We start from the raw sequence: 23713 nt of genomic DNA on the forward strand, positions 1-23713 counted from the left end.
AGAAATGTCAACCCACTCCAGTATTCTTGCCTGGAGAATCCCATGGACGGAGGAGCCTGGTGGGCTACAGTCCACAGACTCGCGAAGAGTCGGACACGACTGAGCGACTTCACTTTCTTTCACTTCTTTGAGTTGAAAGACACAACCAAGGTAAAGAGCAGGACAAGGAAGGATTTATTATCTGCAGCAAGTAAGGAGAACATATGGGATCTTTCCCAAATTAATGTAAGTGCAAGTCACTCAATAGGGTCCGATTCTTTGCGACCCCATTGGCTATACAGTCCATGGAATTCTCCAGGCCAGAATACTGGAGTGGGTTCAGTTCAGTCACTCGGTCATGTCTGACTCTGCGACCCCATGGACTGTGGCAAGCCAGGCCTCCCTGTCCATCACCAACTCCTGGAGTTTACTCAAACTCATGTGCATTGAGTCTGTGAGACCATCCAACCATCTCATCCTCTGTTGTCCCCTTCTCCTCCTGCCTTCAATCTTTCCCAGCATCAGGTATTTTCCAATGAATCAGTTCTTTGCATCAGGTGGCCGAAGTATTGGTGTTTCAGCTTCAGCATCAATCCTTCCAGTGAATATTCAGGACTGATTTCCTTTAGGATAGACTGGCTGGATCTCCTTGCAGTCCAAGGGACTCTCAAGAGTTTTCTCCAACACCACAGTTCAAAGGCATCAATTCTTTGGTGCTCAGCTTTCTTTAAGGTCCAACTTTCACATCCATACATGACTACTGGAAAAACCATAGCTTTGACTAGACGGACCTTTGTTGGCAAAGTAATGTCTCTGCTTTTTAATATGCTGTCTAGGTTGGTCATAGCTTTTCTTCCAAGAAGCAAGCATCTTTTAATTTCATGGCTGTAGTCACTATCTGCAGTGATTTTGGAGCCCAAAAAAATAAAGTCAGCCACTGTTTCCACTGTTTCCCCATCTATTTGCCATGAAGTGATGGGACCAGATGCCATGATCTTAGTTTTTTGAATGTTGAGTTTTAAGACAGCTTTTCCACTCTCCTCTTTCACTTTCATCAAGAGGCTGTTTAGTTCCTCTTCACTTTCTGCCAAAAGGGTGGTGTCATCTGCATATCTGAGGTTATTGATATTTCTCCTGGCAATCTTGATTCTAGCTTGTGCTTCATCCAGCCCAGCATTTTGCATGATGTACTCTGCATATAAGTTAAATTATCAGGGTGATAATATATAGCCTTGATACACTCCTTTCCTGATTTGAAACCAGTCTGTTGTTCCATGTCTGGTTCTAACTGTTGCTTCTTAACCTACATACAGATTTCTCAGGAGGCAGATCAGGTGGTCTGGTATTTCCATCTCTTGAAGAATTTTCCAGTTTGTTGTGATCTACACAGTAAAAGGGTTTGACATAACCAATAAAGCAGAAGTCAATGTTTTTTCTGGAATTCTCTTGCTTTTTCGATGATCCAACTGATGTTGGCAGTTTGACCTCTGGTTACTCAGCCTTTTCTAAAAGCTTGAACATCTGGAAGTTCTTGGTTCATGTACTGTTGAAGCCCAGCTTGGAAAATTTTGAGCATTACTTTGCTAGCATGTGAGATGAGTGCAATTGTGTGGTAGTTTGAGAATTCTTTGGCATTGCCCTTCTTTGGGACTGGAATGAAAACTGACCTTTTCCAGTCCTGTGGCCACTGCTGAGTTTTCCAAATTTGCTGACTTATTGACTGTAGCACTTTTATAGCATCATCTTTTAGGATGTGAAATAGCTCAACTGGAATTCCATCACCTCCACTAGCTTTGTTCATAGTGATGCTTCCTAAGGCCCACTTGACTTCGCATTCCAGGATGTCTGGCTCTAAGTGAGTGATCACACCATCATGGTTATCTGCGTCATGAAGATCTTTTTTGTACAGTTCTTCTGTGTATTCTTGCCACCTCTTCTTACTATCTTCTGCTTCTGTTAGGTCCATACCGTTTCTGTCCTTTATTGTGCCCATTTTTCATGAAATATTCCCTTGGTATCTCTAATTTTCTTGAGATCTCTAGTCTTCCCCATTCAATTGTTTTCCTCTATTTCTTGAAACTGATCACTGAGGAAGACTTTCTTATCTCTCCTTGGATAGTCCAAAGAATGTATCTTTGGATATATTCTTTGGAACTCTGCATTCAAATAGGTGTATCTTTTCCTTTTCTCCTTTGCCTTTCGCTTGTCTTCTTTTCTCAGCTATTTGTAAGGCCTCCTTAGACAACTAATTTGCCTTTTTGCATTTCTTCTTCTTGGGTATAGTCTTGATCACTGCCTCCTGTACAATGTCACAAATCTCTGTCCATAGTTCTTCAGGCACTCTATCAGATCTAATCCCTTGAATCTATTTGTCACTTGCACTGTATAATCGTAAGGGACTTGATTTAGGTCATACCTGAATGGTCTAGTGGTTTCCCCTTCTTTCTTCAATTTAAGTCTGAATTTGGCAATAAGGAGTTCATGATCTGAGCCACAGTCAGCTCCCCGTCTTGTTTTTGCTGACTATATAGAGCTTCTCCATCTTTGACTGCAAAGAATATAATCAATCTGATTTTGGTATTGACCATCTGGTGATGTCCACGTGTAGAGTCTTCTCTTGTGTTGTTGGAAGAGGCTGTTTGCTATGACCAGTGCATTCTCTTGACAAAACTCTTTTAGCCTTTGCCCTGCTTCATTCTGTACTCCAAGGCCAAATTTGCCTATTACTCCAGGTGTTTCTTAACTTCCTACTTTTGCATTCCAGTCCCCTATAATGAAAAGGACATCTTTTTTGGGTGTTAGTTCTAGAAGGTTTTGTACGTCTTCATAGAACTGTTCAACTTCAGCTTCTTCAGCATTACTGGTTAGGGCATAGACTTGGATTACTGTGATATTCAACGGTTTGCCTTGGAAACAAACAGAGATCATTCTGTTATTTATGAGATTGCACCCAAGTACTGCATTTCGGACTCTTTTGTTGACCTTGAGGGCTACTCCATTTCTTCTAAGGGATTCTTGCCTAACAGTAGTAGATATAATGGTCATCTAAATTAAATTCGCCCATTCCAGCCTATCTCTTCTCCAGTGGATCTCTCTGACCCAGGAATTGAACCGTGGTCTCCTGCATTGCAGGCAGATTCTTTACCAACCGAGCTATCAGGGAAGCCCTATTTTAAGTTAAGGGTACATGCATATTCGTGAAGGGTCTTGGGCTACCCAAGCTTTAGTTAATTAAGGTCATATGGGTCAGAGACCATCTCTTAGGTTCCAGTTGGCCTGGTGATCGAGTCTTCAGGCTTGTCTTTACCATGGAAACAAAATGGGGAATATTTGCAACTGATGTATTGTCGAGCATTGTTACTTCTCTTGCCTGATAACAATTTGTCTGTGCATTCTTATGTTCCGTTAACATCATTAATTACTGAGACCTGGCCCAGGGCAAGCACGGTGGCCAGTCTTAGATCCCCAAAAGGCTTAGACCAAAAATGGTTTCTCTTATGTCAAGAAAGCCATGCCCAGTTCTCTTTTTCTGGGACCCCCTGCCCTATCTGCATGCTTGCGTGCGTGTATGCTTAGTAACTCAGTTGTGTCTGACTCTTTGTGACCCTGTGGGCTGCAGTCTGCCAGGATGCTCTGTCCATGGGATTCTCCCAACAGGAATATTGGAGCGGGTTGCCATTTTCTTCTCCAGGGGATCTTCCTGACCCAGGCATCAAACCCGCGACTTCTGCACTGGCAGGTGGAATCTTTACCACTCAGCCACCTGATAAGCCCTTATCTGCTTACATCGGCACAGTCTCTCCAACAGGACTGTGTTCACTGAGTCACTTCCTGGTTCAGCATCAGCCTCCCCTAAGTAGAATGTCCGTGTCGTGATGACAGAGCCAGGCTTATCACATTCCCTGCATGTCCAGAGGCTGACTCGGGGCCTGGTGCACGTCGTAAGCACCCACTTATCACAGTAACGCCAAGATACACACCCGTGACGCCACACATTTCCACAGCTGGGCTGGGATGAGATCAGGCTCCAGTCTTTGCCTAGCTCCTGTTCGAAACGAGGGGAAGGTGAGGAGGCCAGCACCTTGGGACCATCTGGGACCATCTCGGGCTCAGTTTTTCTGCCCTTCCCAGCCTGGACCCCGGTAAACGTGCCATTTCTGCAGCAGCCCCTAGAAGCAGAGCTCCAGGAGGTCCCTGCATCCCTGAGTGGGCAGCTCTGAGAGTTTCTGCCCAGGGGTTACCTGCATCACCCCTGCTCACCTGTAACTGGCAAAACAAGTCCCAGGCCACTTCTGACCTCCAGGGGCAGGAAAGTTCTGACCCCCGTGTCAGGAAGGAGGCGAGATGCAGTACACTGACCTGCCCTCCACTCTTGTTGTTTGAGATGGGACAGTTGCAGGGTGGAGGTCGGGGATGGGTTTTGTGCTCTGAGCTGAGCGCCCCACTGGAGGTTTCTGTGGGATCTAATTTGTGGAGTACTGAGGGCATCTCCCTCGCCTCCTCCCTTCGGGGCAGAGGGGCACTGGCTCAGTGCAGTGCCCCCTTGCACAGAGGACAGAGCAGGGCAGCAGGGGGCCTCCGTGAATAGGGTTTAGTAAACACAGATCTGGCCCCCAGGTGTCTCACTTGCCCTGCATCAGGCTTGTAGGGGGTGAGCCTCTCGACGCATGGCCCACAGGAGGGCAGCTCCTGCAGAACTGGGCTCCCTGAGAGCACTGGGGACCCCAAAATAATAGACACGGTTGGTTCTGCTCAGCAGAGGGACCAGGCAGCAGAGGCCCCCAGCCAAGCCCGGCCCAGTCCCAGACCCCCAGACATTGAGTTGGTAATATGGTGGCTGTTGTGAGCTTATCTGGCTTCCCCTCGAGTTCCCTGGCTCAGAGGCATGCTGTCCCCCACCTAGTCTCCTGAGCCAGCCTCCTGCTGCCATCGTGAAAGTGAAAGTGTCAGTCGCTCAGTCATGTCCAACTCTTCTCAACCCGATGGACTGTGGCCCGCCAGGCTCCTCTGTTCACGGAAGTCTCCGGGCAAGAATACTGGAGTGGATAGCCATGCCCTCCTCCAGGGGATGTTCCAACTCCATCCTGGGTCCTCCCTTTGCTGTCCTCCACCAACTGCATGGACATAAGTTTGAGTAAACTCTGGGAGTTGGTGATGGACACGGAGGCCTGGTGTGCTGTGGTCCATGGGGTCGTGAAGAGTCGGACATGACTGAGTGACTGAACTGAACTGAACTGAACGGATCCTCAAGACCCACAGACTCTACCTCCTGAAGGCCTCTTGGATATCTGCATTTCCAGGGATCACTCCTGCCCCTCCCAGGGTCCCCTCCTGAGCTGCTTGCTCACCACACAAGAGAGCAGGGCTCCAGCCCTGCCCTGGTCCCCTGCTCCCAACCAGGCTGCCTCTGCCTGGAGGGAGGATGCCGCATGGTCGGCCCTCTGTGTCCTTGGGGGTTGGTTTCAGGCTACCTGCAGACAACAAACCCTAAATGTGCTCAGTTACTCATAAAAAATGGTGCAGTATCTGTATATCTTGCCTGCACATAACCAGTGTACATCCTCCTGTATACTGTAGTTTCAAGATTATTTACAATATCTTGCTGTTGTTGTTCAGTCGCTCAGTCATGTCTGACTCTTTGTAACCCCCTGGACTGCAGCACACTAGGCTTCCCTGCCCTTCACCATCTCCTGAAGCTTGCTCAAACTCATGTCCATTGAGTCGGTGATGCTGTCCAACCATCTCACCCTCTGTCATCCCCTTCTTCTCCTGCCTTCAATCTTTCCCAGCATCAGGGTCTTTTCTAATGAGTTGGCTCTTTCCATCAGGTGGCCAAAGTGTTGGAGCTTCAGCTTCAGCATCAGTCCTTCCAATGAATATTCAGGACTGATTTCCTTTAGGATGGACTGGTTGGATCTCCTTGAAGTCCAAGGGAACCTCAAGAGTCTTCTTCAACACCACAGTTCAAAAGCATCAAGTCTTTGGCGCTCAGCTTTCTTTTCAACTCTCACATCCATAAATGACTACTGAGAAAACCATAGCTTTGACTAGACAGACCTTTGTTGGCAAAGTAATGTCTCTGCTTTTTAATAAGCTGTCTAGGTTGGTCATAGCTTTTCTTCCAAGGAGTAAGTGTCTTTTAATTTCATGGCTGAAGTCACCATCTGCGGTGATTTTGGAGCCCAAGGAAATAAAGTCTGTCACTGTTTCCATTGTTTCTCCATATATTTGCCATGCAGTGATGGGACTGGATGCCATGATCTTCGTTTTTTGAATGTTGAGTTTTAAGCCAGCTTTTTCACTCTCACTTTCATCAAGAGGCTCAGTCCATGGGGTTGTAATGAGTCGGACACGACTGAGCAACTGAACTGAACAATATCTAATACAAGGTAAATTCTATGAAAATAGATATAAATATGCTGTAAATACCATGTAAATAGTTAAGTAGCATACAGTAAAATCAAGCTTTGATTTTTAGAATTGTCTTTTTTTTCTAACCAACCAGCTGGTTGAGTCCGAAGATACAGATTCGGAACGGACTGTAACTTTTTTAACTTGCTTCCACCCTCCTGCATCCCTGGCAGCCTAAAGGATTCTCCTAAAACCCACGGGGCTCTCGACTGTCCGCAGGGAGCTCCATTTCTCTAAAAGACTTGGTCGCCTTTCGTGAGCTGGAGTCTCCAGCGTCGTCTTGTCCCTTCCAGGACATCACAAGCGGTCTACCTGGAGCTAGGGAAGTGCTTGCAGATGCCAGGGCGCCCTGCTCTCTGCGTCTCTGCGTGGGAGGCTCTTGCTACCTAGAACGCCCCCTTGGATCTCCGCTGCCTCCAGAGGGCACTCCAACCCCGTAGCCTCCTAGCACCCCGGCCTTTTCGGCGCTTGAAGCGTTCAGCCTAAACTTTCGGAGCAGCTGACATAACGCAGTAAGACAGAGCCCCGAGCCTCCGTTGCCTCGTCTGTCAAATGGCCCCAGAGTGACCGAGTCGCGCAGCTGGCGCGGGAGGTTTGTCCTCACTGCCTCCGCAAGTTGCCGCGTCTCAGCGGGTCCCGCTGCGCGGAGCGCGGGCTGGGCGGGGCCTCGGGCGTGCTGGGCGGGGACTCAGGGCGTGCTGGGCGGGCTTCGGGCGGCCTGGGCGGGGCGTCGGGCCGCCCCCCGAGAGAAGGCTAGAAGAACGCGGTCGCCGACGTCGTGAGCCTCGGGCAGCCTGGACTGGGCCGCGCGGGGCCACGCCCTTGGCACGCCCCCCGAGCGCCGGCCGGAAAGAACGCGGTCGCCGACGCCGTGACGTCGTGCCACGTTAGCCGCTTCCCGGGCTCGCGCGGTCACGTGGGCCACTTTTGGCGCGAAAACTGGTCGCGGCGGGCTGAGTGGAGAGGAGCGCGGCGCGGAGATGGCGGTGAGCGGGGAGCTGGGCGCGGGGCGCGGGGCCCGGGCCCGACTCCGCGCTCCGGCCGGGCGGGTCTGCCGGGCCGGCGGCCCCCCACCCCGGCGGCTCTCGGGTACCTCGGTCCGGCCGGCGCCCTCGAGCCCCCTTCCCCCTGCCGGTCTTCGTCAGCAGCCGTACCTCCGACCCGAGTGCCGCATCCCTTCGGGGGCGGCCGCCCTCACGTCTCGTCTCCCCTGGGAGCTGCCCCCGGGGGCCCAGATGGGTGGGAAGCCGGGCCGGGGGCCAGAGCGGGCGGTCAGCCGGCTCAGGGGACGGCAGCAGGTGCAGAGGCGCAGGCCGGCGGGGGTCCGCGGTGCGGGAGAACAGGCAGAAGCCCTGAGTCGGGGGCGACGTGCCGGGGAGCGCAGTCGGCCCTCACCCGCTCCAAGCCTGAATCCTCTCGCAGGAATCCTCCGAGTCCTTCACAGTGGCGTCCAGCCCGGGCCCGCGGCGGCGCTCCAACGATCCCCTCACCTCCAGCCCCGGGCGGAGCAGCTCCCGGCGCACGGATGCCCTGACTTCCAGCCCTGGCCGGGACCTCCCTCCCTTTGAGGATGAGTCGGAGGGACTGCTGGGCACCGAGGGGCCCCTGGAGGAGGAAGAGGACGGAGAGGAGCTTATTGGAGATGGCATGGAGAGGTATGCAGTTCAGGCCCTGCTCTCCACGGTTTACGCAGGGAGTCCCTTCGGTGTCTGGCCGCCCTGGTTTGGGGTCCTGGAGAAGCAGATACATAGGAGCCTCCTTGCCTTGGAGCACATTTTGGTCGTGTCCGGGAGGAGACTTGTCTGTGGAGCTGCAGCGTACATCCTTGTAACTTGCTGTGTGTACCTTAGACCAGCCCCTACCTAAGGCCCAGGGAAGCCCCAGCTCCACGAGGTGTGCGCCCAGGGGGTCTCTAATCTGGGGCCACGTCGGGGATCCCAACTGGGAAGGTCAGGAAGCAGGCAGCCAAGTTTCTCTGCAACTTCAGACAAACTGGGGGTGGGGGTGGGTCTGATTAATCAAGGTTTAGATTCAGTTGAGCAAACAGTTACTGTGCCTCATCTGTACCAGAAGCTGTGTTCACCCTTAGTAATAAATGTACAGACATGTACTCACGGTCATGGAGGCTTAATGCTATGACCGGGGAGTAGAGCTCTGAGTGAGCCAGGCTGGGCCCCATTACTGTCTGACCGTGTTCACAGCCAGGACCCGGTCTGTACGTTTGCCCCAGAATTGTCTGAACCCCCAGAACCGCACGGACATTGTGCTCTGGGGCCCTCTGGCTCTGACTCGGGGGTGCCAGCCTTCGTGTGTTCAGGCCACCCCACAGTCAGTGGGGTGAGCCCTGCGGGAACGTCACCAGGACTTTCAAGAGCACTGTGGACCATCTGGGGCTTTGCTTCAGCGCTGTTGCCGCCGATGCTGAGTCCTGACAGATGGGCCCGGAGCATCTTCCCCCCGTGCTCTGTGGGGCTGTGTGGGCAGGACGCCCCTCCCTGACCCCACTACCTCTGCCCACTGTTCTCTGCTTCTCTGTCCTTCCCTTGCCAGGGCTCTGATAGAGGCTCTGAGGACTGCTTGGGCCGTTAGGTTTTGTGTTTTGTAGCTTTTTAAAACGCAGTGTTACCGAGGTATGGTTTCTATAATACACAAGCTACGTCTTACAAGAGTACAGTTCAGTGCTTCTAAGACTTCCTGAGTTGTGCAGACGTCAGCACAGTCCAGCTTTTCTATCATCCCAGGAAGATCCCTTGTATCTGGTCCACTTCATCCCATCCCCTTTCCCCACTGCTAGGGAACCAGTAGCCCACCCCTTGTTCCTTTGGTCTGCTCTCTGACCGTCTCTTACAAGCAGGGCCTGTAAGGCACGTGTCCCGTGTGTGCAGGTATGTTGGGTGTCCTGTGGTCTTCACGGCCCACCTGTTGAGTCACGCGTCGGTACGCCAGTCCTTTTCCTGGCTGAGTAATACTCTATTTTATGGACAGGCTGCATATTGTTACCCATTTATAGGTTGGAAGACATTTGGGTTCTTTGAAAGTTTTTAGCAATTATGAATAGTGCTACTGTGAGATTTTTATGTGAACGTGTGTTTAAATTTTCTTGAAATGGAATTCCAGGTCCTAGGAATGGCACGGTTGGGTCGTGTGATAACTCTAATGTTAATTTTTTGAGGAACTGCCAAACTGTTTTCCAAAGCAGTTACATCATTTTACCTTCCCACAAGTGGCGTATGCTGTTCAATTTTTGCATGTTCTTGCCAACACCTGATATTTTCTGGGTTTTGTTAATAGCCGCCTTAATATTCACGATATGGTATCTCAGTGTGGTCTTGATTTCCTTTTCTCTGATGATCAGTGACATTGAGTATCTGTTTGTGTGCGTGTTGGCCATCGGTGTTTCTTTGGAAAATGTGTCTTTGGGTCTTTGCCCATCTTTGAATTGGTTTGCTTGATTTCTTATTACTGAGTTGTAAGAGTTTTAAAACTTATTCTGGATATGAGGCTTTTATCAGGTATGTGATTTGTAATTACTTTCTCCTCAACCTGTGACTTTTTAAGTTTTAAAGAATGGTTTTGTTTGAGATGCATAATTAATTTTAAATTTTGCTGAGATCAAATTTATCTAATTTTTCTATGCAGACCAATTAGAATTCCACTGAGGGCATTTCACATAACTTGAAATTCTTAACGAGTCAGTTGTTGTCATTCTTCAGTCGCTAATTCCTGTCCGACTCTTCGCGACCCCATGGACTGCAGCACGCCAGGCTTCCCTGTCCTTCAGTATCTCCTGGAGTTTGCTCAAACTCATGTCCATTGAGTCAGTGATGCCATCCAACCATCTCATCCTCTGTCGTCCCCTTGTCCTCCTGCCTTCTATATTTCCCAGCATCAGGGTCTTTTCTAATGAGTCTGCTCTTCGCATCAGGTGACCAAAGTATTGGAGTTTCAGCATCAGTCCTTTCAATGAATATTCAGGGTTGATTTCCTTTAGGATTGACTGGTTTGATCTCCTTGCAGTCCAAGGGACTCTGAAGAGCCTTCTCCAACACCACAGTTCAAAAGCATCAATTCTTCGGTGCTCAGCCTTCTTTATGGTCCAACTCTCATATCCGTACATGACCACTGGAAAAACCATAGCTTTGACTAGACGGACCTTTGTCAGCAAAGTAACGTTTCTGCTTTTTCATATGCTAAGTTTGTCATAGCTTTCCTTCCAAGGAGCAAGCATCAGGCAGGTACCTTTTCCTGGAGGACACTTCAGATTTTGGAACTATGGGCCCAGAAATGAAGCTGGCTCTGGGTTTTGTTTCTGGCATCAGCATTACAGGCTTCTGTGTTTTGAGACTGTCGCTTGACAGTTTATGGCACCAAAAAAAGAAAGTTAAGAAAGGCTGTTCCCCCATCACCACCTTCCCTGAGGGAAGGAGAATCAGGAGGACTGCAGAGGGCCAGTGTGGCGTTGGAGCCAGCTGGGCCCCTGCCATTGTGCGGACTGAGACACCCAGCCCTGTTGGGTGATCGGTGGCAGGAGTCCCCTCACCCTTGAGCTGGGTTTTCTCCTCTTTCTGATGGAGGGTATATATGCCTCCCCAAATGCCAGGGAGGGCAGCTGCGTTAGCTCTGAGGGTAGACATTGCTCCAGCCAGTATCTGAGAGGTGGTCACATGGAAGGTCTCTCCGGGCTGGGAGGGCTGAGCCTTGGACACGCACATGTTTGGGATAGGCTCGTTGGGCTGGTGTGGGTGGGCCTCCCGGGGTCCAGGGTTCTAGGCGGGGCTGCCAGAGATGGAGCAAGAGGGTTCCTGCCTGAGGGGAGCTGGGTTGGTGCTCTGGAGGCCCTTCCTGCAGGAGGTTTGGTGGGTCCTCTGATTCCTTTTCCTGTGGGTGCTCAGAGCTCCCCTTTTCCTTGTGGAAAATGCACATGACGTAAGCTTTCCCGTCTCAGGCGTGGAGTGTGAGGTCAGGGGCATCAGGTCACTCGTGTGGTGTGACCACCTCCAGCCGGTTCCCAGACCGACTTCTGCAGGACGTCCGCCTCGGGCCTGGTTCGTCTCCCAAGCGCAGTGTCCTCAGCGTCTCTGTCTTTGAAGACTGCACCCCATTGTGTGTGTGTGTGGGGGGGGGGGTCCCTGGGGACCCTCTCCAGGCCTCCAGAGCCCTGGGGGCCCAGATCCTGGTGCTGTTGTTGGGGGTTTGGTGCTGACACCTCCTGTCGGGGCCCTGCAGGGACTACCGCGCCATCCCGGAGCTGGACGTCTATGAGGCTGAGGGGCTGGCCCTGGACGACGAGGACGTGGAGGAGCTGACGGCCAGTCAGAGGGAGGCGGCCGAGCGGGTCATGCGGCAGCGCGACCGGGAGGCGGGCCGCGGCCTGGGCCGCATGCGCCGCGGGCTCCTGTACGGTGGGTTCTCAGGGAGCCTGGGCGGGGGAAGCGGGGGTGGGTGGGGGTCGCAGAGCCGGCCCTGAGCGCCTCCTGGCTCGCAGACAGCGACGAAGAGGAGGAGGAGCGCCCCAGCCGGAAGCGGCGGCAGGTGGAGCGTGCCACGGAGGACGGCGAGGAGGACGAGGACATGATTGAGAGCGTGGAGAACCTAGAGGACCTCAAGGGCCACTCGGTGCGCGAGTGGGTGAGCATGGCCGGCCCGCGGCTGGAGATCCACCACCGCTTCAAGAACTTCCTGCGCACCCACGTGGACGGCCGCGGACACAACGTCTTCAAGGAGCGCATCAGCGACATGTGCAAAGGTGAGCCCACCCTGGGGATGAATGGATGAACCGACGTGCTGGGGTACCTGTCAGATCGGAGTCAGGGCTCTTCCCTGCCGGGCGGTCTCCCCGGCCCTTCCTGCTCAGCCTCTCTGCCCCCCCACCCCCAGAGAACCGCGAGAGCCTGGTGGTGAACTATGAGGACCTGGCGGCCCGGGAGCACGTGCTGGCCTACTTCCTGCCCGAGGCGCCCGCCGAGCTGCTGCAGATCTTCGACGAGGCGGCCCTGGAGGTGGTGCTGGCCATGTACCCCAAGTACGACCGCATCGCCAGCCGCATCCACGTGCGCATCTCCCACCTGCCGCTGGTGGAGGAGCTGCGATCGCTCCGGTGAGCGCCCCCCACTCCCCCCATGGGTCTGCGACATGGGCCCTCTGACGCCCCGCCCCATCCTGACGCCCCGCCCCATCCTGACGCCCCGCCCCATCCTGACGCCCCGCCCCATCCTGACGCCCCGCCCTGACGCCGCCCCCGCAGGCAGCTGCACCTGAACCAGCTGATCCGCACAAGCGGCGTGGTGACCAGCTGCACAGGCGTCCTGCCCCAGCTCAGCATGGTCAAGTACAACTGCAACAAGTGCGGCTTCGTGCTGGGGCCCTTCTGCCAGTCCCAGAACCAGGAGGTGAAGCCGGGATCCTGCCCCGAGTGCCAGTCAGCCGGCCCCTTTGAGGTCAACATGGAGGAGGTGAGCGTGGGCCAGCACCGGGACGGGAGGCAGGGCGTGGGTGGGCGCTGGCCAGCCCTTGAGGTGGTCCAGATGCTTCCGTCTGAAACATCAGCGTTTACAGCTCTCTCGCAAATGGGAAGATCTAGAGAACTGCTCCCGCTCCCCTAGAGCCCCGCCCACAGTAAGGCCCGGCCCGCCTCCTGACTTCCTGGGACCCTTCTCTCTGGCCTCGTGCAGGGTCGTAATTGCCCGAGACACCGATGTGCCGTCTGCAAGGGGGCCCTGCTCGAAGGCTCTGGGCCTTAAGCGCCTGGACACATAACGCACGGCTTTGTCCATGTTTGGGGGCCATCATGGCCCCTGTGTGAGGCACACACCTCTGCACTGTCTGCTGCCGTGAGTGTCAGGCTGATCCCTCACTGCTCCACAAATCTGAGAAGCGCCCAGCTGGAGTGGCCTTGCCAGGGCATGCCTGGCAGCCCGTGGCCAGAGTCAGACCTGTTCTAAGTGGAGCCTGCTGTGAGTTGGCAAGGGCGGCCGCAGGCGGGGCTCCGGGTGAGCCCCGCCTCTGCCCAGAGCCCCCACCCCAGCCCCTCGCTGTATGGTTCCCCCGTCTCACACGTTGCACTGGGCGCCTCTTGCCCAGGAGTGGAGATGCAGGCTCTGCGTGCGGGGACAGGAGCTGGTGGAGGAGTGGTGCTCACAGTAGAGTTTCCGGAGGGCCTGCTCGGTGCCCAGGGCGGGCGTGTGCTAGTGGCTTTTCATTGCCCCGTGGGGGCAGGTGCTGTTGTCGGTCGTGTTTGGCTGATGAAGTGACAGCAGGTCGTCCGGCTAGGAGGTGGCCCAGAGGGTTAGCACTCAGGCCTTTTGACCAGAGTGCGTGCGTTTAGCTGCTGTCACGTGGCTCTTCTGGACGGTAGTGAGATGGGGAACGCTGGATTGCACACACAGTGCTGCCCTGTGACCCTGAGAGCAGGCCCACCTCCAGTGTAACTCGCTTCCCGGGCACTGGTCTGATGCTTTTCCTGTGACCGGACTTCCCCGGGTGGCCGCACCTGCAGCGTTCACGCCCCACCTCACGGGGCAGCACGGGGGAGCCTCTTCCGCCAGCGTCGCTCAGCTCAGGCCACAGAGCAGCCCGGCTGCTATGGCCACACACGCGGGCTGAGCTGCAGGCCCGGGGTGGGCGCTGCGTCTGTGGAGGGAGGCGTCCAGAGGGCGGGCGGCCGGAGCAGAGGTGGGGTGGGGCGCCGGTGCCCGCGGCTCCCTGCTCTCTCTGGTCCTGTGTCTCTTCGTCACTAGTGAGAGTAACAAGCTGCACTCCCTGCTTGGGGTCGCGGTCCAGTCAGTGACGAGAGCCGGTGCTCAGACCCCGGCCTCCGCCCCTGGGCAGGACGGGCCCTGAGACTGCGTCTGTCCCATGCAGACCATCTACCAGAACTACCAGCGCATCCGGATTCAGGAGAGTCCTGGCAAAGTGGCGGCCGGCCGGCTGCCCCGCTCCAAAGACGCCATCCTCCTTGCGGACCTGGTGGACAGCTGCAAGCCGGGCGACGAGATCGTGAGTGCGCGGGGCCGAGGGAGCTGGTATGGACGCTGGGCCCGGGCAGCGGTCAGCTCTCTGTTGCTGGCCGAGCTTCTGTTGGGGTGCAGTGGCTGGGTGCCACACTTCCCCTGAGTTTGGCTCTCTCGGACCGGGGGGCCTGGGGAGGGGCGGGGTGGGGCCGGCCCCGGGTTGGCCCCCCTCACCTCTCTGCGTCCCCCAGGAGCTGACCGGCATCTACCACAACAACTACGACGGGGCTCTCAACACCGCCAATGGCTTCCCGGTCTTCGCCACCGTCATCCTGGCCAATCACGTGGCCAAGAAAGACAACAAGGTGGCCGTGGGTGAGCTGACCGACGAGGACGTGAAGATGATCACCAGCCTCTCCAAGGACCAGCAGATCGGGGAGAAGGCAGGTGGAAAGTGGGGGGGAGGTGCTGCCACAGACTCTGGGTACCTGGGGCTTGCGCCCCGGCCACTGTGAGCCTCCGTCTTGGTTCCGGGTGTTGGAAGCCGGGCCATCGGTTTGATTCCCATGTCCGCTGAGTCTGTGTGCCTCGACGGGGGACAAGCCCTGCGGAAGAGCAGCAGGTGGCTTCCCGGAGCCCCTGTTGCGTCCGGAGGACGGGGGAGTGCTCGGGCTGGACCGGCATCACGGGAGCAGGAAGAGCTCGGCGGCGGGTCGTCCCCGGTGTCACCCGCCTCCCCGTGGTCTGCCTCCTGGAAGAGTGCTCCCCAGTGCAGGCTGTCGTTTGCCCTTAAATGGCCTGTGCGTTTGCGGAGGCTGGGGACACGGGGTTTACTGTCTGTAAGTGAAGGTGCAGGTGGTTTCTAAGCAGTGCGGGTCTGAGGGGTGCCCAGCCCCCGCCGCTGAGGATCCGCGTGTGTGCGCCCTTGTGGACAGTCCTGTGCTGTTGCAGGCTCGGCCGCAGGGTGCGTGGTTCCTGTCCTCAGGTCCCCCTCCCCTCGCCTCCCGCTTCCTGTCCACCTGTTGCCGTGGGGCCGCCCGCTGTCTCCCGGACTGCTCTCTGCCCACAGGGCAGGGCCCTGCACCCCATCGGCACCGTTATGCATTCGTCGAGATTGGGGCCCCCCGGGGATAGGACTCATGGGTCTGCCAACGCTCTGGGTCTGGAGAGACTCTCCGGGGCCGTGCCCAGGCCTCCAGAGGGGAGTCGGACCTGGATGTCACTCTCATGGGGCTCCTTCTTTCTTGGGTGCTGGTAACACCTCGGCCCCTCCTGCCTCCCTAAAGAAAACCAGTGCTCGTGTGACGGACGTGTTGTTCAGACTCCGATGGCGCGTTTGGGCCGGTCTCTAAGGGCGGGGACTCTGTCCTGGGCACATGTCAGCTTGCCTGTGTGTGTACCTGTTTGTGGGCAGTGGGGGTCCACATGGGGGTCTGCGGCCCTCCCAGCCCCTGCCCTGCCTGGGCCGTGGCCTCCGCCCCTCACCTCCTGCTCTGCTGATCTGCAGAGCGAGGCAGCGGCTGCCCGCCTGGATTCCGAACAGGGCGGCCCTGAGGGTGCCTCGTGCCCAGGCTTCTGGAAGTGCCTGTCTCCGTCGAGCCCAGGAGGCTGCTCCCTCCTGTCCATCCATCCGGGCTGGCCGCTGACGTCTCCAGGCAGTCCAGCGGGACCTCAGTCCTGCCTGCTCCTTGCCCGCGATGCTCACAGAGCAAGGCCTTGGGCGGACAGGGCGACCCCTCCACGTCTGCCCATCTGAGCCCCGCGGGGGGTTGGTCAGCACTGGCCTCGTGTTGAGTTCGCCGTCAGGTGGGCGTTCTCACCAGGTGCTGGGAATTTTTCTCCAATTCTAGAGACACGTTGAAGGGATTACCCGCAGGTCCAGAAATAATCAGGCTCCCTGAACCACTCAGGCCAGAGTTTGCAGACATGGGAGCCGAGGGGTGGGGGGCAGCCCACCCAGTCGGCAGGTGGCCGGGCCACGAGGAACGTGCTTGGGTGGCGGGAGGATGAGCTCAGACGGCAGGGGTGCTGTCCCCGCAGTGGGCGGCAGGCCGGGCATGGAGGGTTCGGCGGGAGCAGAGGAGTCCGGGGTCCCGCCCTGTGCTCAGCAGTGGGCGGCTCATTCCTCCTGTGACACGGAGGTCGAGGGTAAGCGCAATAGCCACGGGGAAGCGGGTGTCTCCCCCTCAGGTCTGGACTTGACGCTGCCCGTCTCACCGGGGGCTGAAAGCATGGTCACCTCAGGTCCCCGGGGCAGCGGGGCCAGCCCCTGCCCTCGGGCTGCAGCAAGGCCCCAGGGAGCCTGCGGTCACGGCAGCGGGACGCGGGCTGCTGCCGTTGGTCCCGCGGGGGACGTCACCTCACCCTGCCATGGTGTGGTGCCCAGACAGCGCTGGCTGCGGTCTGGGCGGAGGGTCCTGGCCGGCAGTCCTGACCCCCAGGACGTGTGGGCGGGCGAGCAGCCCAGGGTGACCGTCTCACGACAGCCATGGGGGCTTAGTGGGAGCCTCACTGAGTGCTTGGGAGTGAGCGATTTGCAGAGGGTGGGCTGTGTCGTGTTACTGGTGACATCGGGGGTTACGTGAGGTGCCCACGTCACAGGGCTCACACGGGGCGGGGCGGGGGTCTCGCCAGGCTGGCCGGCGTCCAGCCCTGCTCCCAGGGGCCGCCCGCTGCCCCCCACGTGTGGGAGTGTCAGGGGAGGCGGCTCAGGTTCTGAGTCGGGTGTGGTGGTGTGATGACCCCCGGGTCCTCTGCGGGCGCGTCTGCTCCTTGAGGTCGGGGCTGGCCTGCCCCGCGCGGTGCCTCCTGGTGCCACCCATTCAGACCCGTCAGTGAGTCTCTAAGAGGCTCGCTTCCCCGTCCTGCCGCCGCTGCCACACTGAAAACGTCAGCTGGTCCTGAGGGTCGACCCTCGATAGGGCCCCTGGTGATCTTCCTCCCTTGAAGAGCGTCCTGCGGGCGGCGTCCAGGCGCGGGGGTCCCCACGTGGGGGACTGGTTGACCGTCTCCTGCCTCGAGGTGTCCCCTACACCCTGTCTCTTGCTGCAGCTTTTCTGTGGGAGACCCGGGTCCTTTGTCCTGGAGCCAGGTTGGGGTGGGGGATCAAGGCCAGCGTCCTGGTCAGCTCCCCGGTTCTGTGACTCAGAAGGAGGCTCCGAGTTGGCGGATGGGGGCATCCATGCAGGGCCGGACCACACGAGTGACCATTCCCGTCGCCTCTCACCCCCAGATCTTTGCCAGCATCGCTCCTTCCATCTACGGGCACGAGGATATCAAGCGAGGCCTGGCGCTGGCCCTGTTCGGAGGGGAGCCCAAGAACCCCGGTGAGCAGGGGCGTGCCGTCGCGTGGGGAAACGTGGATGTGTGTCTGTCCTGTCCGCTTCTCGAGGCCGTGTGCGCCGCCTTGCCTCGGCATGGGCCTCCTGTAGGTCACGGGTCACGGGTTGGGGGTGAGGCGTGCGGGGGCAGACCCGTGTGGCCGTGCACGTGGGCTGACACGGAGAACAGCACGGTGACTCCAGCGTGTTACTCCTGCCTGTGAGGGGCTGTCCGGCCTCGCCCCCCGTGGGCGCACCCAGCACGGGCTCCTCCTCCCGAGTGGCCGTGTCCTGGGCCACACGCGCTGTGTCCAGCTGTCCTGGCGGGAGAGCTCGCGCACGGCCTCGGGGTTCATGTCAAAGAGCATCTTGGCACCTGCCCCCCACCCCTGGGCCCCCGCTTCTCTGGGTTCTGTGCTCAGAGGGGAGAGGCGTCCTGGGCGTCCCGCCTCTTGCGGAAGAAGCCCGTGGCGGCGGCGGTGGTGGGCTGGGGGCCGTCCTGAGCCCCCGTCACCCCCGCAGGCGGCAAGCACAAGGTGAGGGGTGACATCAACGTGCTGCTGTGCGGGGACCCCGGCACGGCCAAGTCGCAGTTCCTCAAGTACGTGGAGAAGGTGTCCAGCCGGGCCATCTTCACCACCGGCCAGGGCGCCTCGGCCGTGGGCCTCACCGCGTATGTCCAGCGCCACCCGGTCAGCCGGGAGTGGACCCTGGAGGCTGGCGCCCTGGTGCTGGCTGACCGAGGAGTGTGCCTCATTGATGAATTTGACAAGGTGGGGGCCTGGGGTGCGGAGCTGTGTGCGGGCTGCGCCCGGGTGGGGAGCCCGGGGCCTTGTCTGAGTGACCGCGGGCGCGTCAAGAGCCCCCTGACCCTCTGCGCAGATGAACGACCAGGACAGGACCAGCATCCACGAGGCCATGGAGCAGCAGAGCATCTCCATCTCCAAGGCCGGCATCGTCACCTCCCTGCAGGCCCGCTGCACCGTCATCGCCGCTGCCAACCCCATAGGTAGGAGTGCACGCAGGGCCCCACTGCCCAGCCATGGGATGGACCGAGCCGTGGAAGGCACGCCTCTCTGCCGCGCTGCGTGTGGGGGCAGGGCTGGGAGGCCGGAGATGCCCCAACCCACGCTGAGCCACACTCGGGGTGCGGGAGGAGCCCCTGCTGTGTCCCGTTGGGCGGGGCTGGTGTCGGTCTCGGCTGGCACGTGGCTGGAGCACTGGGTGCCCCGCCGGCTTGGCGCGCTGTGGACCTGGGGCGGATGCTCTGTCCGTCGACTCCCCTCCCGCCACTGCAGCCACGCGGGTTGTAAAGCCGCGTTTGGTCAAGGAGAAGAGGGCCCTGGGAGCAGGAGCCCCAACAGCAACTGCCTCTCTGTCCCAGGCGGCCGCTATGACCCCTCACTCACCTTCTCGGAGAACGTGGACCTCACCGAGCCCATCATCTCCCGCTTCGACGTCCTGTGTGTGGTCAGGGACACGGTGGACCCCGTGCAGGTACACGGCCTGGGGCTGTGCGCCAAGCTTGGGGGCCTCACGTGGGTGGTGGGGCGGTGGGCTCGGGAGGGCCGCTCGAATGTCGTGCGTTCTCCACGCTTGTTCTGAGTTCAGAGGTCCTCGATTTCTCTCCTTGGCCGCCCCTCCTCGTTCACCCTCCTCCCCTGGCATAGCCACGCTCCACCACTGCCTCCTGAGTCCACTTGCTTCTTGCTGCTCCGGCCCCCACCCCAGGTTACCCCCTCTGGCCCGCGCCTTGCGGCCTTGGTGCTGGTCCCCTGGCCTCCACCCTCACGGCCACCCAGCTCCCCTGTCAGAGGCCAGCTGTCTGGGGACATGGGTGGGCCTGCCCCTCCGCAGCCTCCTCTTCTTCACTAGCAAGGAGCCCGCCGTCCCGCGAGGTCCCCCCCTGCCCCTCCTCTCCTCCACACCCTCCTGCCCTCTCCCTTGGGTTTCACGCGCGCTCCCAGGTGTCATGATCGGGGCTTTGCTGACCTCAGCGGGGGGCCAGTCCTCGGGCCTCCAGCCCACCCCGCTTCCTCTCTTCTCCCTGTAGCTTAACCCCCCCCCATCTCCTCTGCCCTCCTGGGGGTGCGCCCCACTCACTGTCCACCCTCCCCCCGCCCCGGAGCTTTGGGTCCACAGTGGGCAGAGGACGCATCATTGGAGGGCATCGTAGGGGGTTCATGTTCTCTGCGCCGGGCTCACCCTGCTCCTCCTCCGCTGTCTCAGGATGAGATGCTGGCCCGTTTCGTGGTTGGCAGCCACGTCAGACACCACCCCAGCAACAAGGAGGACGGGGGCCCAGGGGGCGCCCCCGAGCCCGCTATGCCCAACACCTATGGCGTGGAGCCCCTGCCGCAGGAGGTCCTGAGGAAGTACATCATCTATGCTAAGGAGAAGGTCCACCCGAAGCTCAACCAGATGGACCAGGACAAGGTGGCCAAGATGTACAGTGACCTGAGGAAGGAGTCGATGGTGAGGGCCCCTCAGCCGAGCCCTGTCCGTGTGGCTAGTGGGCCCAGAGCCGGGGCGGGGACGCCCGGAAGGTGCGGCGCTCACGCAGCCACCCAGTCTGTTCACATCAGCGTACTCGCTCAGGCGTGCCCCACTCTGTGACCCTGTGGACTGCAGCACGCCAGGCCTCCCTGTCCATCACCAACTCCCGGAGTTTACCCAAACTCACATCCATTGAGTCAGTGATGCCATCCAGCCATCTCATCCTCTGTCGTCCCCTTCTGCTCCCGCCTTCAGTCTTTCCCAGCATCAGGGTCTTCCAACGAGTCTTTATAGATGGAGCTTACATGCATACACATGCGCCTCAGTGTGGGGCTGGTGCAGGGAGAGTTTAAGGGCAGGCTGCTCCCTCACCCTCCGAGCCACACAGTCACTCCCCGCCTCCACCTTGTCACTGGCGTGGGCCTTTGCAGAGGGATAGGGCAGGCTTCACAGAAGCACTCTGTCCCCCCACGCTCACGGCGCCGTGGGGCCCCAGGTACCGGACAGAGACAAACAGCTGCCCCCAGGTGTGTGCACTGCAGATGCCCCGAGCTGGCGGTGGTAGCGGGCGTGAGCTAGCGTGCTTTGGGAGTGAGTGGAAGTGCGGGCGCACCTGGCTCAGGCGGCCACCCCGCTGCAGAGTGGTCAGCCGGGCCTTCGGCTGTACCAGCATTGCGGCTTCTCCCGCCCTGGCTACCGCGTGGCGCCCTGGCTGCCGCGTGGCGCCCTGACGCGGTTCCCCCCTCCAGGCCACAGGCAGCATCCCCATCACCGTGCGGCACATTGAATCCATGATCCGCATGGCCGAGGCTCACGCGCGTATGCACCTGCGGGACTACGTCATGGAGGACGACGTGAATATGGCCATCCGCGTGATGCTTGAGAGCTTCGTGGACACGCAGAAGTTCAGCGTCATGCGTGGCATGCGGAAGGTGTGCCCGGGGCCTGGGGGTGGGGCCAGGGCCGTGGGGGCGGGGCTTGAGCTGCGGGGGTGGGGCCTGGGCCGTGTGGGTGGAGCATGGGGGCGGGACCTCAGTTGTGGGCAGGGCATGGAGCAGGGGAGGTGGGGCTTGAGCTGCGTGGGTGGAGCACGGGGGGCGGGCTCTGAGCACTGGTTGGAGGGTCACCTGCTGTCTCCTCAGACGTTTGCCCGCTACCTGTCATTCCGCCGGGACAACAACGAACTGCTGCTGTTCATCCTGAAGCAGCTGGTGGCTGAGCAGGTGACGTATCAGCGCAACCGCTTTGGGGCCCAGCAGGACACGATCGAGGTGCCTGAGAAGGACTTGGTGGACAAGGTACGGGCGTGGCGGGGCGGTCGGAACGCGTGTGTCTTCCTCGTCCCGCCGAGGAGCCAGGCCAGTTCTCAGCTTGTCTGAGTTGAGGGGCATTGTCGGGCTGCGGTTTTGAGCCCCGTGCCCAGTTGCAGATTGTTTGGTGGCCGCAGGCCTGTTCGCTCCTCTTGGTGATGGGGGCGGAGCCCAGCTGGCCTCCCCCGCGAACGGGCCGTGGGAGCGCTCTGGGCTTGGGCTCTGGGAGCCCGCTCTCCGCAGGGCTCACCCGACGCCCCCTCTCTCAGGCCCGGCAGATCAACATCCACAACCTGTCCGCCTTCTATGACAGCGAGCTCTTCCGGATGCACAAGTTCACCCACGACCTGAAGCGCAAGGTGATCCTGCAGCAGTTCTAGCGTCAGGGCTTCACTCTGCCCCGGGGCCCAAAGCCAGACGGCAGGAGACTCACGGGGTGGGGCCGGGCTCCGGCTTCCCGTCGGCATCCACCCCTGGGTGTTTATTTCTTCTGCTCTGTCATCTGGGGGACTCGTTTTCCAGGGCTGCGTTTTCAGCACCGATCCTCCCCCCGCCAGCTGCCCCCCACCTGCAGGAGGTTTGCCTCGCCTCCTTTGAGGTGCTTGTTTTCAGGACCTGGGGTGGAGGAGGATGCTGTGCTGGGGGACCGAAGCTGTGAGGGCTTCACCAGAATTGTTGGCCTCTTGGCGTGAGTTCCGGGTCTTGAAGAGTGAGTTTCCGGACTTGCAGTGTTTTTCTGAACTGTGTCCCATGGGCTTGTCTCAGCTCCCGTGAGTAGAGACAGCCTGTGGGTCAGCACAGCCCGGCGCTCTCTGACGGCCCACAGCCTTGGCTTGTGGCAATAGGGGTGGGCTGGGGTGGGCTGGGGTGGGTGGGGAGGGTCCTTGGAGCTGGGCAGCCCCTTCCCTGTTGCCGTGATGGTCTGTTCTACCTGGCCGTCTTCCCATGCTGTCATTTGTACATTGAGTTCTTCTTTCTTTGATTTTAGTTTTTAATAAAGTTGAGTAAACCTAAATATTGGTGTCTGTTCAGTTTTCATGTGACAACCCAGGCTTTTCTGCACTTCCCTCTGAGGTCCTCTGCTTCTGCCTCTGGTTTTCTGCAGGTGTGGATCAGGCTGACAGAGGGGTTTGGTTTGTGGGTGCGGGTCTCTCTGGGGAGTTTGGTTGGCACTTGCTGTCTGTGTGGGGTCAGGGGACCTTGGGATAGACTTGTCCACCTGGAGGGGCTGGTGGTGACTGGGCTTCGGAGGGAGCAGCCCCACTCGCCCCGGCACCCCTGGGCTTGGACAGCTGCCCCAGGCGATGCGCTCCTGCGGGCCTTCCTGTGTCCCACCTGGGACGGAGCACAAGTGCCTCCTTGCGTTGGATCTTCCTCTTGTCCAGGTTTCCCCTTCTGGAACTTTCCACGACGAGGACTTGGATGGATGCCCTGTGGACCTCTGATGCCTCACGCGCCTCCCACCATCCTCCAGAGCCTTGCATGCGGCTGCCAGGCCTGGGGAGCAAGTCGGATGTGGTCCCCGCCATGAAGTGAGGAAGAGTGGGGAGAAAGGGCCAAGTGGGGGGCGGCGGGGGGGACCCTTAAGGCAGGCGGGTGTGGCTGCAGCGCAACAGGCAGGAGCTGCCAGGCCAGGCTTGTGGGCAGGAAGGGAAGCTTGTTCTCTGTAAGTGAACGTGCATAGATGTACACACACACGTGCACGCGCATACCACCTGAGGGTGTGTCTTCCACACCAACTGATCCTCCGGGTGCCCGTGGTCACAGACGGGATGTCGGCTCTGACACTAACAGAGGGGTCCTTGCAGACCCTGTGGTTATAGCTCAGACACCAGCCTGGAGCAGTGGCCCAAGCTCACCTGCACTTCAGTCCAGCTGGGCTGCAGCTCAGACATCCCCAGGTCCCCTCAGGGGTGGTAATTTGCTGTAACACCTCCTGAACCCAGAGCAAGTTCCCTTGAGAACTGATTTGTTACAAGGGCTGTATCACAGGACGTGGAGGAACAGAGAAGAGTCCCGCACACCAGCAGTGCCCCTGTGGGAAGAGCAGTGCACCCCTTCCCGGTGTATGTGGGGGGTCCTCGTCACCAGCCTGGAAGTCCTCTCAGCCCCGTCAGTTGGGTTTTTGTGGGGGCCTCTTTCCGTCAGTGTGGTGATGGGATCCTTGGCACTGGTGATTGGATAGCCCGCCCCCCTCCCAGGAGGTCAGGGGCTGGGGCATGTCCAGCCCTCAGACCACCTGGCTGGT

At 58.6% G+C, this 23713-nt stretch overlaps 1 protein-coding gene across 1 annotated transcript; it reads left to right on the forward strand.

Moving 5' to 3' along the window:
- The first annotated feature begins 7233 nt into the window (after nucleotides 1-7233).
- Nucleotides 7234-22480, forward strand: MCM2 (minichromosome maintenance complex component 2). Its single transcript, XM_043442662.1, has 16 exons — nucleotides 7234-7376; nucleotides 7813-8045; nucleotides 11617-11792; nucleotides 11876-12136; nucleotides 12268-12487; nucleotides 12635-12842; nucleotides 14251-14385; nucleotides 14591-14782; nucleotides 17572-17665; nucleotides 18182-18432; nucleotides 18542-18668; nucleotides 19044-19156; nucleotides 19889-20134; nucleotides 20905-21087; nucleotides 21298-21453; nucleotides 21735-22480. Exons 1-16 carry the CDS (start codon nucleotides 7371-7373, stop codon nucleotides 21843-21845), a joined length of 2712 nt encoding a protein of 903 aa, XP_043298597.1. The 5' UTR covers nucleotides 7234-7370; the 3' UTR covers nucleotides 21846-22480.
- The last annotated feature ends 1233 nt before the right edge of the window (nucleotides 22481-23713 follow it).

This window comes from Cervus canadensis, chromosome 22 (genome assembly GCF_019320065.1).
Source record: "Cervus canadensis isolate Bull #8, Minnesota chromosome 22, ASM1932006v1, whole genome shotgun sequence".
In the NCBI taxonomy this organism is placed as follows: domain Eukaryota; kingdom Metazoa; phylum Chordata; class Mammalia; order Artiodactyla; family Cervidae; genus Cervus; species Cervus canadensis.

Excerpts from the sequence above, each read along its gene's own strand:
- MCM2 (XM_043442662.1), top strand. Across the intron at positions 14,386-14,590 it reads GCAAGCCGGGCGACGAGATC|GAGCTGACCGGCATCTACCA; the intron begins GTGAGTGCGCGG and ends TGCGTCCCCCAG. Across the intron at positions 18,433-18,541 it reads TCATTGATGAATTTGACAAG|ATGAACGACCAGGACAGGAC; the intron begins GTGGGGGCCTGG and ends CCCTCTGCGCAG.